Source organism: Corvus brachyrhynchos, unplaced genomic scaffold, assembly GCF_000691975.1.
Source record: "Corvus brachyrhynchos isolate BGI_N302 unplaced genomic scaffold, ASM69197v1 scaffold70, whole genome shotgun sequence".
In the NCBI taxonomy this organism is placed as follows: domain Eukaryota; kingdom Metazoa; phylum Chordata; class Aves; order Passeriformes; family Corvidae; genus Corvus; species Corvus brachyrhynchos.
In genome coordinates this window covers 819,560-834,051 of record NW_008236217.1, presented here as the reverse complement: position 1 = coordinate 834,051, position 14,492 = coordinate 819,560, and the positions used below count along the sequence as shown (strand labels likewise).

The 14,492-nt window shown below is 38.9% G+C and overlaps 2 protein-coding genes across 5 annotated transcripts in view; both read right to left on the bottom strand.

Annotated features, from left to right (window-relative positions):
- B3GALNT2 (beta-1,3-N-acetylgalactosaminyltransferase 2) overlaps positions 1-3,785 on the bottom strand; it is a 43,403-nt gene extending 39,618 nt beyond the window's left edge. Inside the window, exon 1 of the mRNA XM_017745213.1 lies at positions 3,754-3,785. Within this exon, the coding sequence (XP_017600702.1) occupies positions 3,754-3,770 (17 nt within the window). The 5' untranslated portion in view covers positions 3,771-3,785. The remainder of the gene's footprint in view (positions 1-3,753) is intronic.
- GNG4 (G protein subunit gamma 4) lies at positions 934-14,138 on the bottom strand. 4 transcript variants are annotated; one of them, XM_017745230.1, is made up of 3 exons: positions 11,128-14,138; positions 8,045-8,150; positions 934-1,707 (listed from the first exon to the last, which is right to left on the bottom strand). In XM_017745230.1, the coding sequence occupies exons 2-3, from the start codon at positions 8,138-8,140 to the stop codon at positions 1,579-1,581; spliced, it is 225 nt and encodes a 74-aa protein (XP_017600719.1). In that variant the 5' UTR covers positions 8,141-8,150; positions 11,128-14,138; the 3' UTR covers positions 934-1,578. The 4 variants fall into 4 exon arrangements, with proteins under 4 accessions (XP_017600719.1, XP_017600707.1, XP_017600706.1 ...); XM_017745218.1 differs by lacking the exon at positions 11,128-14,138 and adding an exon at positions 8,248-10,624; XM_017745217.1 differs by lacking the exon at positions 11,128-14,138 and adding an exon at positions 8,325-10,624.
- Positions 14,139-14,492: the final 354 nt, after the last annotated feature.

Here is a 14,492-nt window from a genome sequence, read left to right as displayed (position 1 = left end):
GACGAGAGATCTCTGAAGTCAGATCTTGGAACATGCGGTTTATTGCAGAGGGTGTGGGTACAGGGGCACTGCTTAGAGCTGCCAGCCGCAGCTCGGAGCAGGCCCAAGAGAGCAAGAGTGTAAGTGTAAGAGTAAGGGTGGAGTAAGCGAAGAGGAGGTAAGTAAGAGAGTAAGTGGGTAAGGGAGTAAGTAGAGTGGAGTGGTGAAGTCCTGGTTACAATACAATAAATCATCTTCTGTACTGAATATTCTAATTGTCACTAACCAATCTAATACAAGATACAAATCCTATAGCATTTACATACAGCCTATAAGAGTTCTTATATTACCATAGAGTGTTACATCTTAACTTCTAAAAACTACTCTTTGGACCCCTTCTGCTGAGCTAGTAGGGTCTGCTCGGCCCCTTGGCCCTGCCTGCTAGCAGAGGGTATTGTTCAATCAAAAGGGGATTACTTCAGTGGCCATACCATTGTTTTCTAGTTGTTTAGTAACTAAGACCTGGTATTTCAAAAGTGGCTTTCATTTCGATGTTGCCTGTAGTTTTCATATTCCCAAAATCTTTTGTCAGGCAATCATATTTCCAAGGCTTTCCTGTTTCATCTTCCCCAACACCCAGAACCTCCACAAATTACTTGCTGACAACTAATCTGCAGCCACAAAATATACAGACGTAGTGGCTGTCAGCAGCACAGTGGTCTTGCTGCATATCCTAGAACAACGTTTATTCACCATTACCCTCCATCCCCATAAAGTCCTATTCTCATGGGCAAAAGCATGTAGAGGGCTGCTCAAAAAATGTAATCCCCCTCCCTGTGCTGTTCGGGGCAGATTTACACCCTCCACTAAGTCCCTCAGGAAGAGTTATTTCACAGTTCAGTTTACTTTCTAAATAATTCAAATCATTACAATTCAAAAAAAGATACAAGCAACCACATTTTTCTACAATTTTATTGATGCAATCCTGGTGTGTGATTGTACATCTTCATTCTGCTTGTAGCTACAATGGCACTTTACTAGGACTGGTTTTGTAGTCAAGTTTCTTACAGTCTTCAGAAAACATATTTATACACACCACTTACTGTATAAGACCGATCATTCCAAACATTGTATATCACTGGGACTTTTTCCTAAATAGTGCTACTTGAGAAAAAGGTCACACAACTCTCTTTAGATAGAAATTTGTAAAGGCAAATGAATTGAATTCACCTTCCAAAGAAAATAAGAATGTTAAAAATAGCTTCAAGGATTGGTATGACTCATTTAGGTCCCAGAAAAATCTATGACTGGCAAAGATATCTACAATTTGATACTGTACTCAATAATTTCATTAAGACCAAAAGAATATTTATGAAGAACTGAAATTAAACTTGTACATTTCTCTGAAAGAGAAGCATTACCTTGAATTTTTTAGGGTTATTTTTTTTATTTTAGGGGGGTTTTTTTAGCAGAAATTGTACTACCTTCCAAAAATATTGTAGTTATGGGGTAAGTATTGACATCTGAAGAAAATAATGCTAAAAGCATGCAAGACTGATACCAAGTTTTAGCAGATGACATTTTTAATTGAAAACTGACTCAAAGAATAGTACAAAAGAGTTTCTTCTCCCTAAAGGGATTTTCAGATGCAGGTACAGGAATAATAAGGGGATCTTCTCCAATGTGTGCATCACAATATGCCAATAAATCTGCTGCAGCCTTGGATACCTAATAGAAGAGAAGAGAGAGCTACTGTAACAATTCTGAACCGATCTGAATTGCATAGATGTTTTTCATAGAACAAATGATAAGGGAAGCTATCCTAAAACAGGTAGTAGATTGCTTCATCCTTTAAATTATTAGATATCACATCTCTCAATTTTCTCTTACTAGGCCTTACATACATTTTGTCTAATGTAGTGACATAGATGGTATCAATTGATATGATCCATGTGAAGCTGTTCCTCTCCATCAGAAGGAGGTCAGGAGCACAGAGTCATTAAAACATTTATACGCTAACCTCCCACAGGCAATACGGCTTCTCCTTTAAGGTGTCTGCTTCTGTAGAGGAACCTGCTTCAGCTCATACTCCCATTCATTGGTTTTAAGTTTTCCTCAAACACTCTCTCTGCCCTTTGCTGCTCTGGATGCAAAATAAAAAGTTATTTAGGCACGTGACCATGGGATTAAAAAGAAACAATAAATCAGGAACAAAACTTGAATGCCACGTGTCATAGCTCTCATTTAAGCTAAATATGGCTCTCTTCAATGAAGCAAGACTAATGTCTTCTGCTCAGTAAGTTACTATAAGTAGTCCTTTATTCACAGCATTCATTTAAACTTGAGCACTACCTTAGTATTTTTTAACTTAATATTTTTATACTTCTAAAATAAACAATTCTCAAGTCTCCAAATTCAGAACATGGGGTTATGCTTACTGAAAAGTCATATAAAAATGTAGCAGTGTGTTGAATATTCGCAATGCAAGCTGTTTTGCATTAAATGAAAAATGAAATATTAAACCTTGTAACTTTTGCAGCTTTGTGCCATAGGACTATTGGTGACAGTAGGCCAGAGTGTCTCATTTATTTTTTCAAGAATTTAGAAAGTATATACATAATTTTTTGTTCTGCTCTGTCAGCAAGATATGCAGAGCTATCTGTATCTCTTTGTTTTGGTGAATTATTGTGTTTTCAATATTCTGATATTTGAGAAAATGAATTCTGGAGTCTTTACAAAGAAGTCTTTTCCCTGAGCACCATGACAGCTTGTCCCCAGTCAAGCACTGAGGTCAGCATGTTTGCACAACTAGAGTGAAGAGAAGAAACAAATCACATTTCTGGTGTTTTTCTAGCAGGTGCGTCATCAGTGTTAGCTTTAAGCTTCCCCACTTGCTTGCTTTGACGTGAGCTCAGCCCATAGCAGGCTTCAGATTAGACCTACGAAGTCAATGGGTGTTGAATCAGAATTGGCATGAAATTTAAATGAAGTTCTGAAGACAGTTACAGACTCTTTATTTCTCTATTTTCATTATTTTCAATTTCTGTGCCTTTGTAGAATGCTTAAACCTATGAAGTACCTGTGGTCGGCACCCCAGTATAGACTATCCCCCCTAACAGAGGAAACGAGTGTTATTTAAAATTAGTTTGTCTTTGAATTGGCCTGTAAGACAAAAGGGTGGCAGAGACACTACATGTGAACAGCAGGCTGCTGGGCACAGGCAAAACAGAAAACTAATCAAATCAGAAGAGGTGTTCACAAGGACCAGTGCTTCTCAAGAAGGAAGCAGGTAAAACAAGAATGTGTGCAAAGTTACAGACCTCAAAGTACAAAGGATTGTAATGATTTTCCCATAACGATCTTGTTTCTTCCATGCATGGATAAGCAACATCAGCCCAAGTATATTGCTTTTCATTCAGTGGAAGAGAAGCACAACTTCAATCCCCATTCTTAGAAGGGATAAACCCAATAATATAATTTCCTGTTTCTCTACGTATTGCTGTGCTCTGATATCATCTAACAATTAAAAGGGTTTTCACTACCAAAAGGTCAACATACATTTTTGTATCTAACTTGTTGTGTAATGCTGGTAGGAATGTTGTGAAGCAGAGTAATACATTCACAGAATCACAGAATCACCTAGGTTGGAAAACACCTTAGAGATTATCAAGTCCAGCCTTTGACCTAACACCACCACCTTGTCAACCAGACCATGGCACTTGCTGCCACATCCAGTCTTTTCTTAAACAACTCCAGGGATGGCAACTCCACCACCTCCCTGGGCACCCCATTCCAATGCCCTATCACCCCTTTCTGTGAAGAGAAACCCTTCCTTCAATGTCAGAGTGTTTAAATCACAATTTAGTTTGCTTTTAAACAAACCATAGTATAGTTTATTTTTAAAAAATCCTGCAACAAGGAACTAAGAAATGTGATCACATTTCAGCACATTTTCACAAACTAAACCTGCACTGGGCCATAAAATAAATGTATTTTCATCTGTTAATCAAATAAAAGGTTTTGAGAGGAGAAATCCTCCCACTGGGATTACAGTAGTCATGAAAGTGAATTACAGCCATTTCTTCACTGGAAGTGGAGTAGCTTAGGCCTGCACAGTGGAATAATGACCATTCACAATGGGGAGTTAAATGAGCTGATCACAGTCCAGGAGCAATGAAAACATGAGTTCCTGCAGCTGTGAGCAGTGTCGGCAAAGTCAGACCTGTGGCCCAAAATAGAGCAAAATACAACATTGCCTCCAGCAAGTTTCCTGCTCAGTGTCATTATTGGGAAGAGCAGTGGTGGAAGGGCTGTGCACTGAGCATGGCACCAAGGCTCCAGCAGGGATGGCTGCTTTGGCACAGTCAGCACCCAGAGGTGCCCCACGGCCAGGGCTGCAGCCTGTGCTGTGAAAAGGGATGTGCTGATCGTCCTGTTTGTGCCATGGAAGGAGTTAAATGGAGCCCACTCTATTGTAGCTTTTACTTGCCTTTGGGGTTATTTGTAGCTGAATGTTGCTGGACAGCTTCAAAATAGCTTTTCCTGAGAATTAAAATAAATGCATGTGATTTGAATATTCAAATGAAGCTAACACATTTATCATGTCAGCTTTCCAACGCAATACGGCTTGGTCTGCGGATTCAAAGTAATTTATACATATTGCAGAAGTGCCTAAAGGAAAAAATCAGATTCCAGTTTGATTAATGAATTCTAGCAGAAAGTTAACATTTCACTTTTTAAAAATCTTTTAAGGTGTATGGAGTAGAAGAGATGGAGTATATAGGTATCACACTGATCTCACATTTTGTAGAATTACTTTTACTCTCTGTAGCGAAAACCACATCTTGTTACCAAATCAACAAAAGGGGAAAAAAAATCTAACAAAACACTCAACCCTGATGCTTTAAAGAATTAGTCTCAGGAGGACTGTGAAATTTTACCATTATATTTCAGAATAGCAGAGGTGATAAAAACTGCCAAAGTTAGAACATCCTGTTAGCTGCACTAATAATTATAAGCTTCAGTGACAGGGCAAAATGCTGCAATTACTATGTCTTCTGTCTTGCCGTGGGTTGTGACTAATTACCATCCCTGCTAAAACACCCCCTCTGCTTATCCTTTACATCTAAAACAAAGAGATTCACACACATTTATTGGCATTCCCACTGTTCATCTCCCAACACTATTCACTACCAGTTAGGAATACTTCCTATCTTCCTAAGGAAAAAGAAAATGGAATAATAACTGATATGCCAAGGGTCCTAAATGTCAGAGCACTCTTGCTTTTCTGCTTGCAAAGAGAAGATTAAATAGTGCTTTATTCTGAGGACAACTCTGATAAACACCAATACTAACTTTGCTTTCTCAATTTTACTGCTAGCATCTTTAGAAGACATTATTCTACTAGTCACGAGGCCACTGTTCATCTGATTTCATTTGGTATTTCCTATCTTGAATCTGCATTTCTGGCTTTCTACTTCTTCATTATAACTCTAGCTGTTCCTCTGCCAGGTAAGACAGGTTCAATTATGATCCTTCTGGGATTCCTACAGTTTACAAAAACACCCACAGTACTCCTCCTTCCAGCTACCGATCAATACACCAATAACTCCATCCTCCTCTGTTGAGTTGTCTTGTTTCTTTCACACCTCAGCAGCGAATTGCCTTTGTGGAACCTCAGAACACAGCACTGCTTTGCTGCTCTGACTGGCTAGAGGACTTGATAGGACTTCTTAAATTTGTTGAAAAATCCAGAACACAGTGGGGAGTTGGCAACTATCAACACACTTTTGACTACAACATTTTAATTGAGCAGACCCAACTCTTGCTGGTTACAGCAGCTACTGTGCATGGAAAACAAAGTGCCTCTGTAGTAGACAAATAAACTGGAACTTCTGATTTCCCCAGTCAATAACACAGATACCTCTTCAATGTTAGCAATGTGGTCTTGCCTATTGTGGGAATAACCACTTGGCTATGGCTGTTTGCAAAAGAGGGTTTAGTTAAAATATCTGGAAAGCACTGATCTTTTGTTAAATGTCTAACTAGTTTAATCAGATGCAAGACACCAGAAAAAAAGACAGTAAGTTAATTTATCTGCCTTCACAGTGATGATCCGAGAACTTAAAATCTCCAGTTGAAACCACTGGAAAGTTTCTTGGTAAAATTTGGCTATGCTGAAGCCCACACTTAACTGATTCAAGATTTAAAAGCCAAGCAGATTTTTTTAAGGAATAAATAGCCAAGCAACCACTTCTCACAATCCCCCATATGCTTGTTCAAAGAAATTCTAGAAATCAAGACATTCTGAAAAGTTAAATTTGTTTTATATTAGTATAGGAACCCTCATAATTCTGAAACATGTCAGATTTTCTTTGGTGTGTTTTCAGTTACAGGCTGTTTTGAAAGGTGAAATAATTGCACTTTCAAGCTATCAGTTTTTTAGGTCTGCCACATTTGCTAATAACTGTGTTCTTTTTAATTAAACTGACTGCAAAAGTAACTTATGTCTTTCTTGCACCTTTGTCTTTCTCACATATGTAATTAAGGGTGGTATACACTTAACTAATGAAGCTATCTGCATAACTGACCTAATGATGTGGTACGTGACAGTTACTACTGAATATGTAGAAGCAAGTCTAAGACAATTTACTAAGTATCAATGATTTCAAATTGCAGTAAATTGGGCTATATTTTTCCAACACTTTCCTCTGCCACCACCCCCTTGTCAGTTCTGGTCATGCAGCTGCCATACGACCTGAGTTGGGACTAACCAAGGCAGACCTTCTTTTACTGCAGGAAATAAACACCTGTGCCTGTGAACAGCTTATGTGATGAATTTGTAACACACTATGAAAGAGAGAAACTACTTTTGCAAATTCAGTGGTCTTACAAGACATTGCTAAAAACTGCCACAAAATAGAGCGACTGAAATTTCTATTTTCATATAAGAAAGACTGATCACTCATCTGAATTGCACTAATATTTCTGAATTATAAACACTTTTTTTCCAGCTGGTGAGTTTGTGATCTGAGACTATTTTAAAAATCATGAATATATACTACTGTCCCCATGCTGACTACATGCAGATTTTCAGCACACAGGATGGATGGACAAACAGATTGAGTTAAAACTACTTGAAGATTTTAATGTACAGCATTTCTGAATTGTCCTACTGACTTAATAATCTCAGTTACAGTTTGTAACAACTCAGTTACAGTTGTTTGCAGAGAACTGTGTAATTTAAATGCATTACTTTTTATAGACGGAAAGACTAAAAACTTCTTCCTTGTAGAGACTGGATTTTTTATAAAAATAATTATTCCCTATTTTCAGAGGCAGAGAGTAAAAGAAATGAGCATTGCTTTCTTGAGAAGTTCTGTGACATTATTAGCTTCTACATGCTTGATATTCCAAAACATTTTAGACTAGTGGAAAGCAGAATGACATGCAAGAATAATCCACGGGATTTTCTAGTTTAAAAAACTGAAATCCTCTGTTTAACAGTGCCTTTAACAAAAATATTTAATCCACATATATTTAGAGGTATGATGAAACCAAATTTTCACATACAACAAGTTATCAAGTGTGAAGAATCATAACTGCATGCTGCAATCATACACATTTTTTGTGCAATGACACCTGCACTAAAACAGAACAGAGCAAAGCAGTTCAGCTTGTCTCATCATTATTCAAAAATATTGCAGTGTCTTAAAGACTTTTTCTGATTTTTGAAGGAGAAAACCCAAGAAACCAGGGCTGCACTTAAATTCAGCTACAGGTGACAAAGAAGAGCACCCGGGCACCCGCCAGCTAATTTTAAGCATTCACAAAATACCACTTTTGACAAATGTAACAGACAGTCACACAGAAGCAGACTTGAAGCCAGGCTTTGGAAATCTCTTCACTAGAACCCACCAGTACTGAGAGTTAGTATGTAATCACTCACAGTACTGAATAATGTTTTATAACTCAGCACAGATTCTTGTTTTCTGCAGTATTAAAGGGATGCTGTTTCACAAACTAGTCAGCGAACTCAAAATATCAACAATAAGTTTAAGTTTACCTTTATTCTATCCATGTATGCTTCCATTTTCAGTTGCTCCACAGCTTTCCTGGCTTGAGAAATACTGGTTGTACTGTTTGACACTAGTTCCTTCATTTTGTTTTTCCTAGAAGAGACAAAGTTGAGACCATTTAAAGTACAAGTAGGAAATACAGCAGTCACTGAGAGGACAGTTATCTGAAGTATAACCAACCCTCGCCCACCACATCAGCGCTGCCAGGCTGTAGGTCACAAATACAAAGCAGACACCATTTATTTCTGTTCTCTTGCTCCATGGCACCTTATTGCATTACATATTTGCATCCTCCATCATCAGCATTCTGCCTGAATCCTGCAAACGACATACAAATGCAGAGCATATGACCATGACTTCAGTGTGAAAATGGTTGCCCTGGTTTACGTTGCCAACGCAGAGCAGCTGTTCCCAAGCAGACCTTGCAGGCATCACACAGTTTGGCTCCATGCCCCAGTTACACCTAGAAACATCAAAACAAGCTCAGAAATGTGTGCAGTGGAAATGAATGCCACACCACTCTCACCAAGCATCAGAGAGAAATTTTAAGATAGAGAACGACTCAGAATTCTGACTATCGATAAAAGAAGTTTAGAAATGAAATAACAGATTAAGAGGACATAATGCAGTGGTTTCCAACTTTTTGCTTAGACATCCCCAGTAAAGTCTAAAGATTACTAAACCCAGTACAGTACACCATACAGGATAGGAATGCTTTATTTTTTTAAAGATCTGCAGCTCTTGGGAAGGGACATCTAAGTAAGGTATGTCAGTGTTTGGTTCTCTTGTATTGCTACTCCCTGAGGGATTAGGAGTAAATCAATATCAAGCAGTCCTCAGCACTGTTACCAAATGAGTCAAGACATCCACATTCAGACATTGAATAACATACAATATTTATGCCAGAGGTGGTCTGCATATTAGACCCCCTTGTGCTGACACCACTATGGAGGGCTGGCCCAGCCCAAGAACAGTTACTATTTTGAATTCACTGGAGGTTGGACTAAGCACCAAGCCTCAGAAACCAATACAAAGTTCAGCAGAATGCAAAGGACACAGAGTGGGAGAGGCAGATGGGACACACAAGAAAAACACACAAGGAAGCATTTTGCATTGCTGCCAAAGGGGTTTTAGGCTCAGGTCTTTCAAAATGAATACTTCCAGCTTATTGCTGGATAAGAAGCAAACACCCAGAATCACACAAATTTCCCTTCTTGAACCTTGATAGCTTACCTGATCAGGTCACTGGGGTATAAGATACAAACAGGAAATAAAGACACTGGAAATGCTCTTGTAAAAAAACCTGTATGTACAATGCCCATGTTAGACTCAAGAGAAGTACACTATCCATAGTACAGAAAGAATGGAGGAGTAACTCTCTAACTGCTTTGATTTTGCAAAACACAAATGCTCAGAGACAAGGCAAAGACAGTTTTTTCTTCTCACAGCCTGGTATGAAACAGACTATTTCTAAAAATCAGTAACCTGTGCTGTTAAACAGGATGGTGGAATACAAATGCCATGGTGAGCCATGCTCAGCACTAATTTGAAGAAACAAAAGAATCTTTTTCTTTCAGGTCTAGTATAAGTCAAGGCAGGGAAATGCTACTATATATTAATTGTGCCAAAGAAAACAAGAGCTTTAACATATGCCAAGACAAAGAACACGTTTTTTGCATATACGTGTGTCATTTGAATGGAACACAAGTTTCCCCCTTGCGTGCTCTGATGAAATAAAATCGTGTCAGAACACAGCAGGTTCTTTGTCTTCAACTTTGTTTACAATCTTTTAACTCATATTCCTCACAAGGCACAGGATTGAATACATGTGGAGGAACTGGCTTTGCATAAAATGCCATGTACGGTACAAAACCCCACAACCAACCCACAGCCTCCAATCAATTTTGAGACGTGTTTTGACTCGCAGTGGAAAGTCAAACAGCAGGAAGGATACGAGACAGTCACAAAAGGAGAAGATTCTGAATTACAGCACATCTCTGGACTTTTTGTTCGACTCAGCCCCCTCACTTTTAAGTATCAACCTATCCATAAAAATTAGAATAAACACATTTAGCTTTGTTTACAAAATGATACCCCCACAAGGATGAATCATTTGAATTTTATCATCTCCACACCTACCCTACTAATGATCACAAAGCCAAAAAAGTCAAAGCTAAATCAAGTCAGAGGCCTTTCTACATTTGCCACATACATTAAATTAAACTGAATTAAGCAACTGCAATTCCTTGAACAGTTCAGAGAATTCCAGATCTCCCACGCGTTTCTGGCAATTCATTCACTCACACTGTAAAAGCTATAAACATTAGTGTTAGACAATTTGAACTGTCACTGGCTGCAACAGAGTTGGCAGGAACACTGTTCATAGTACTTCCAGCTAGTGTTTAAGCATTTACAGAATAAGGATTGAGTTAAGTCCATAATAGAATTTTGAAAAGGCTATTAGGCATAAAAATGCTTTAAAAAAACCTGAACCATGTTTCTAAAGCAATGCCACAAAGATAATATATCCTTACTTATATTCTGAAACACCAAACAGGAAAATTTAAAAAAAGAAAATATGTATCTTGTCTAGTAAAGCAATTTAGAAATTTTTAGCACTAATTCTAATTCTAATAAATTATAATTTTTTTAGTATTAGAAAACAACCAGAATATGAGGCTTCATAAAAAAAGAACTTTAAAGCCAAAAAAAGTCTGGCCTTAGGTGTTTCAGACACTGGAGAAAATTTCCACTTATTCCCAGCAAGGGTTTGTTTATACTCTGAAGCACAAACATTTGTTCTGTTCCAAATCCTGCTCCAACCTTGGCCTTTCCATGCATTTAAATATTTAACTACTATATTTCTGGAAGTGTTTAGCATCCATTTAAGTATTTAATTTCAATATTTTTACTGATAGGTCTGGTTGCATAACCTTCTAAGACTGACTTCTCACATACCAAGCTACATATACCTCTACCTTCGCTCACTCTGCAAATACAGTACATATTTGTGCATCATTTAAGGCCCTATTACAAGTGGTGTGATGTTGACAATGAGAATTATACTCACTTTCAAACCAGGCTGTGATAAAAGTCCTTGTTGCAGACAAAGCTTTGTATGACACTTGATCCTGTTCTCCTTAGGACCTATGATAATAACTTTAAGCTTAATATTATTTAATGAAATAAAATCATTACTTAGAAATAATGCTCTGGAGAGAACAGAAATTTTAATTACGAGAGAATCTATTACACACCCATCCCCTGGAATGTGAGGAAGCCTCTCCTTCAAACACCCTCTTGCAGGATATGTTTCCTCTGAGGCTGCAGCCTGACAAATGGCTCTGATCCTCTCTCTTAAGATGACTCCTCTTGAGCTGTCCAAGTGTTCTCTAGGCCTTTAGTCCCACAGAAAGGCACATTTATCATTTATTTTTATTGTACCTGGGTCAGCAGTTTGTAGGATCATGGAATGGTTTTTGTTGGAAGGCACCTTTAAAGATCACCTGGTTCAAGGCTCCTGCAATGAGCAGGAACATCTTCTACTATAACAAGTGGTTCAGGGCCTCATCCAACCTGACCTAAAATGTTTCCAGGGATGGGGCATCCACCACTTCTCTGGGCAACCTGTTACAGTGTTTCGCGACACTCACAGTAAAATTTTTTTCCTTATATCTGGTCTAAATCAACCCTCTTTTAGTTTAAAACCATTACCCTTTGTCCTTTTGCAACTGGCCCTGCTAAAAATTCTGTCCCAGTTTTTCTTGTAAGCCTCTTTTTGATTACTGAAACACTGCAATAAGGTCTCCCCAGAGTCTTTGCTTCTCCAGGATGAGCAATTCCAACTCTTTCAGACATCCTTCACAGGAGAGGTGCTCCAGCCCCTTGATATCCTGGTGTCCCTCCCCTGGACTCACTCCAATAGGTCAATGTCCTTCCTTTGCTGGGGACCCTGGAGCTGGATGCAGTGTGGGGTCTCACCAGAGCTGAGTAGAGGGGCAGAACTGCCTCCCTTGACCTGCTGGCCATATTGCTTTTGATACTTAAAAGGAGTAATGTCTCCCCATCATTTGAATTACCTAAACCCCTTGAACCAGAAATTCTCAGCTGGGTTTGTTAATGCTCATTCCTGGCTGTTTTTACGTTGGATCGATAGGGGCGTACACAGGTCCTGATAATCACCGTAGTTACAGTAACTGTGCTAATGAGCAGCCTACATGCATTCTGCATGTGACTGATGCAGCCAGCAGACCTGGCTTCTACAGGAGCTCATTTATGCAGTGTGTTTTTGTGCAGCACACCGAGTTCATTGACCTGGTCTCTGTTGATTCTTTTCTTTTAGGGGAACATCAACTGTGCTAACAAAGAACAGTGACAGCAGCTACAGAGCCTTTTTTAGCCAAACAGTTTCTGCTGACTGGCACCCCACACCAGACAGCCCTTTCCTAAAGCATCACTCCTGGGAGCTGCATATCAACAGCCTCCCAGCCAGCTGCATTTGCTGAGGTTTTGTGCTTTTTTTGCCTTACTTCATCCTTTTTCTGAGTGCAGGTAACGCACGTGTGCCAAACTTCTTAATTTCCTGGGCTCCTAAAAATGCTTGTGAAGAGCAGCTCTTCTTACTTTGTTTTTACAATGGATGATTATACCCAACAGCACTTCAAAGGCAAACTTAACTTATGATAATGCAGAAAGCTGCGTAAATATTTGCAGGTATAGCTTGACCCTGCATTGGGGTAAGGAGTGCAACTTTTGCTTACTAAACATTATAAATATTTGTTAGTAAAATGCAGAAAAAGTCTGAAGACTTGAATAACATAGAAGCAAAATAGAATTTTCAAGTTCCTTAGGATGGATTTCTACAAGTAGCAGGGATGAAAAGCCACAATTTCCCCCCCCTCCAGCTCCAAGTACAACCTGAAAATGCCATACCAGAAAAGCAACCTCAAGAATTAAATCTAAAAAGCCCTAAACAAAATTGCTGCCTTAATCTGAAGTACTGGACCTGAAATTACTAGATTAGAAAACCTGAGGTTGACAGCTCTGAAGAACACCTTCCACACAAGCTCTGTACTTCTTGGACCACACAATCCAAGAGAAAACTTAACCCAATCATTCAACTAAGTCCCAGTGACATTAGCAGGAATCATCCCTGGATAATGATCTGCAAATCACATCCTAAACTGAGGAGAGATCTTCACATTTAATTATCCACTTGCAGGAACATAAACAGCAAAATTTACAGCCTCCCAGCTCTTTGATGCCAAACTGGTATACCAAAAATATTAAAAGAAAAAAAAATAAAAAAAAAAAGGAAAGAATACCCAACTTCCCCTGCTATCTCACTTCTTATTCTAAGATTTACAGCAACTGATGTAGCTCTGTAAACAGAGAGGGAGGGTAAAGAATCCTTTTCTTTTTCTATCTCATGCCTGCACAAAGAAACACTAGTAAATCACTACAGCTTTTCACTCCATCTCCTAAGGAGAAGCTTAGTAGTACAAGCAGAAATGACTAGATTAAAGGCAAGACTATTGTTCATGATAAGGAAAGAATGTAATTTTCATACCATAAACGTGGTGATTTTGAAAATAACTTCTAATCATGCAACTGCAAAACAGTGAAACTCCAGCAGCTCAGTTCTCATCTAACATACCCAGTCTAACTGTCAAGTTCCAAAAATTCTTGCCACCGTACCCAAATTTTTACTCAAAAATATCATCTTGCTTTTCAACATTTAAAAATCAAAGGAAACAATGGTTAAACTAATACGATATTTCCCAAGGACAATATTTCCGTGCAATATTATTTATCACCAGCATACAGGTTATGTGAACATACACCCCAGTAAACCATCAGAGATCCATAAAGTCTGAGGCAAAAAGATGATTCCTGTCTACTGTTTTACCTCTTTAGGTAATTTAGAAAGATAGCTGTGAGCTTTTAAAGAAATACACAGGGAATTCTGATTATTCCACTTAAACTCCTCTTAAAACGTATTTGAACTGATTTGTAACCTACAAGGCAGGAAGAGCGCCTCTGGGAAGCTCGGCACTGCATCGCCTGCAGGGCAGAAGCGTTTTTCAAGTTGTTATTCCGAGTTTTGTGTCTCAGTGCACGGCCCTAATGATAGCTGTGAGCTTTTAAAGAAATACACAGGGAATTCTGATTATTCCACTTAAACTCCTCTTAAAACGTATTTGAACTGATTTGTAACCTACAAGGCAGGAAGAGCGCCTCTGGGAAGCTCGGCACTGCATCGCCTGCAGGGCAGAAGCGTTTTTCAAGTTGTTATTCCGAGTTTTGTGTCTCAGTGCACGGCCCTAATGGCTCTGCTGTGCAGCAGCTCCCAGCACCGCACACCAGCGATCCCCGCCGGCAGCAGCCGGGCAGCGGGAGCTATCCTCCGTCAGCGCGAGCCAGCAGCGGGGAAAG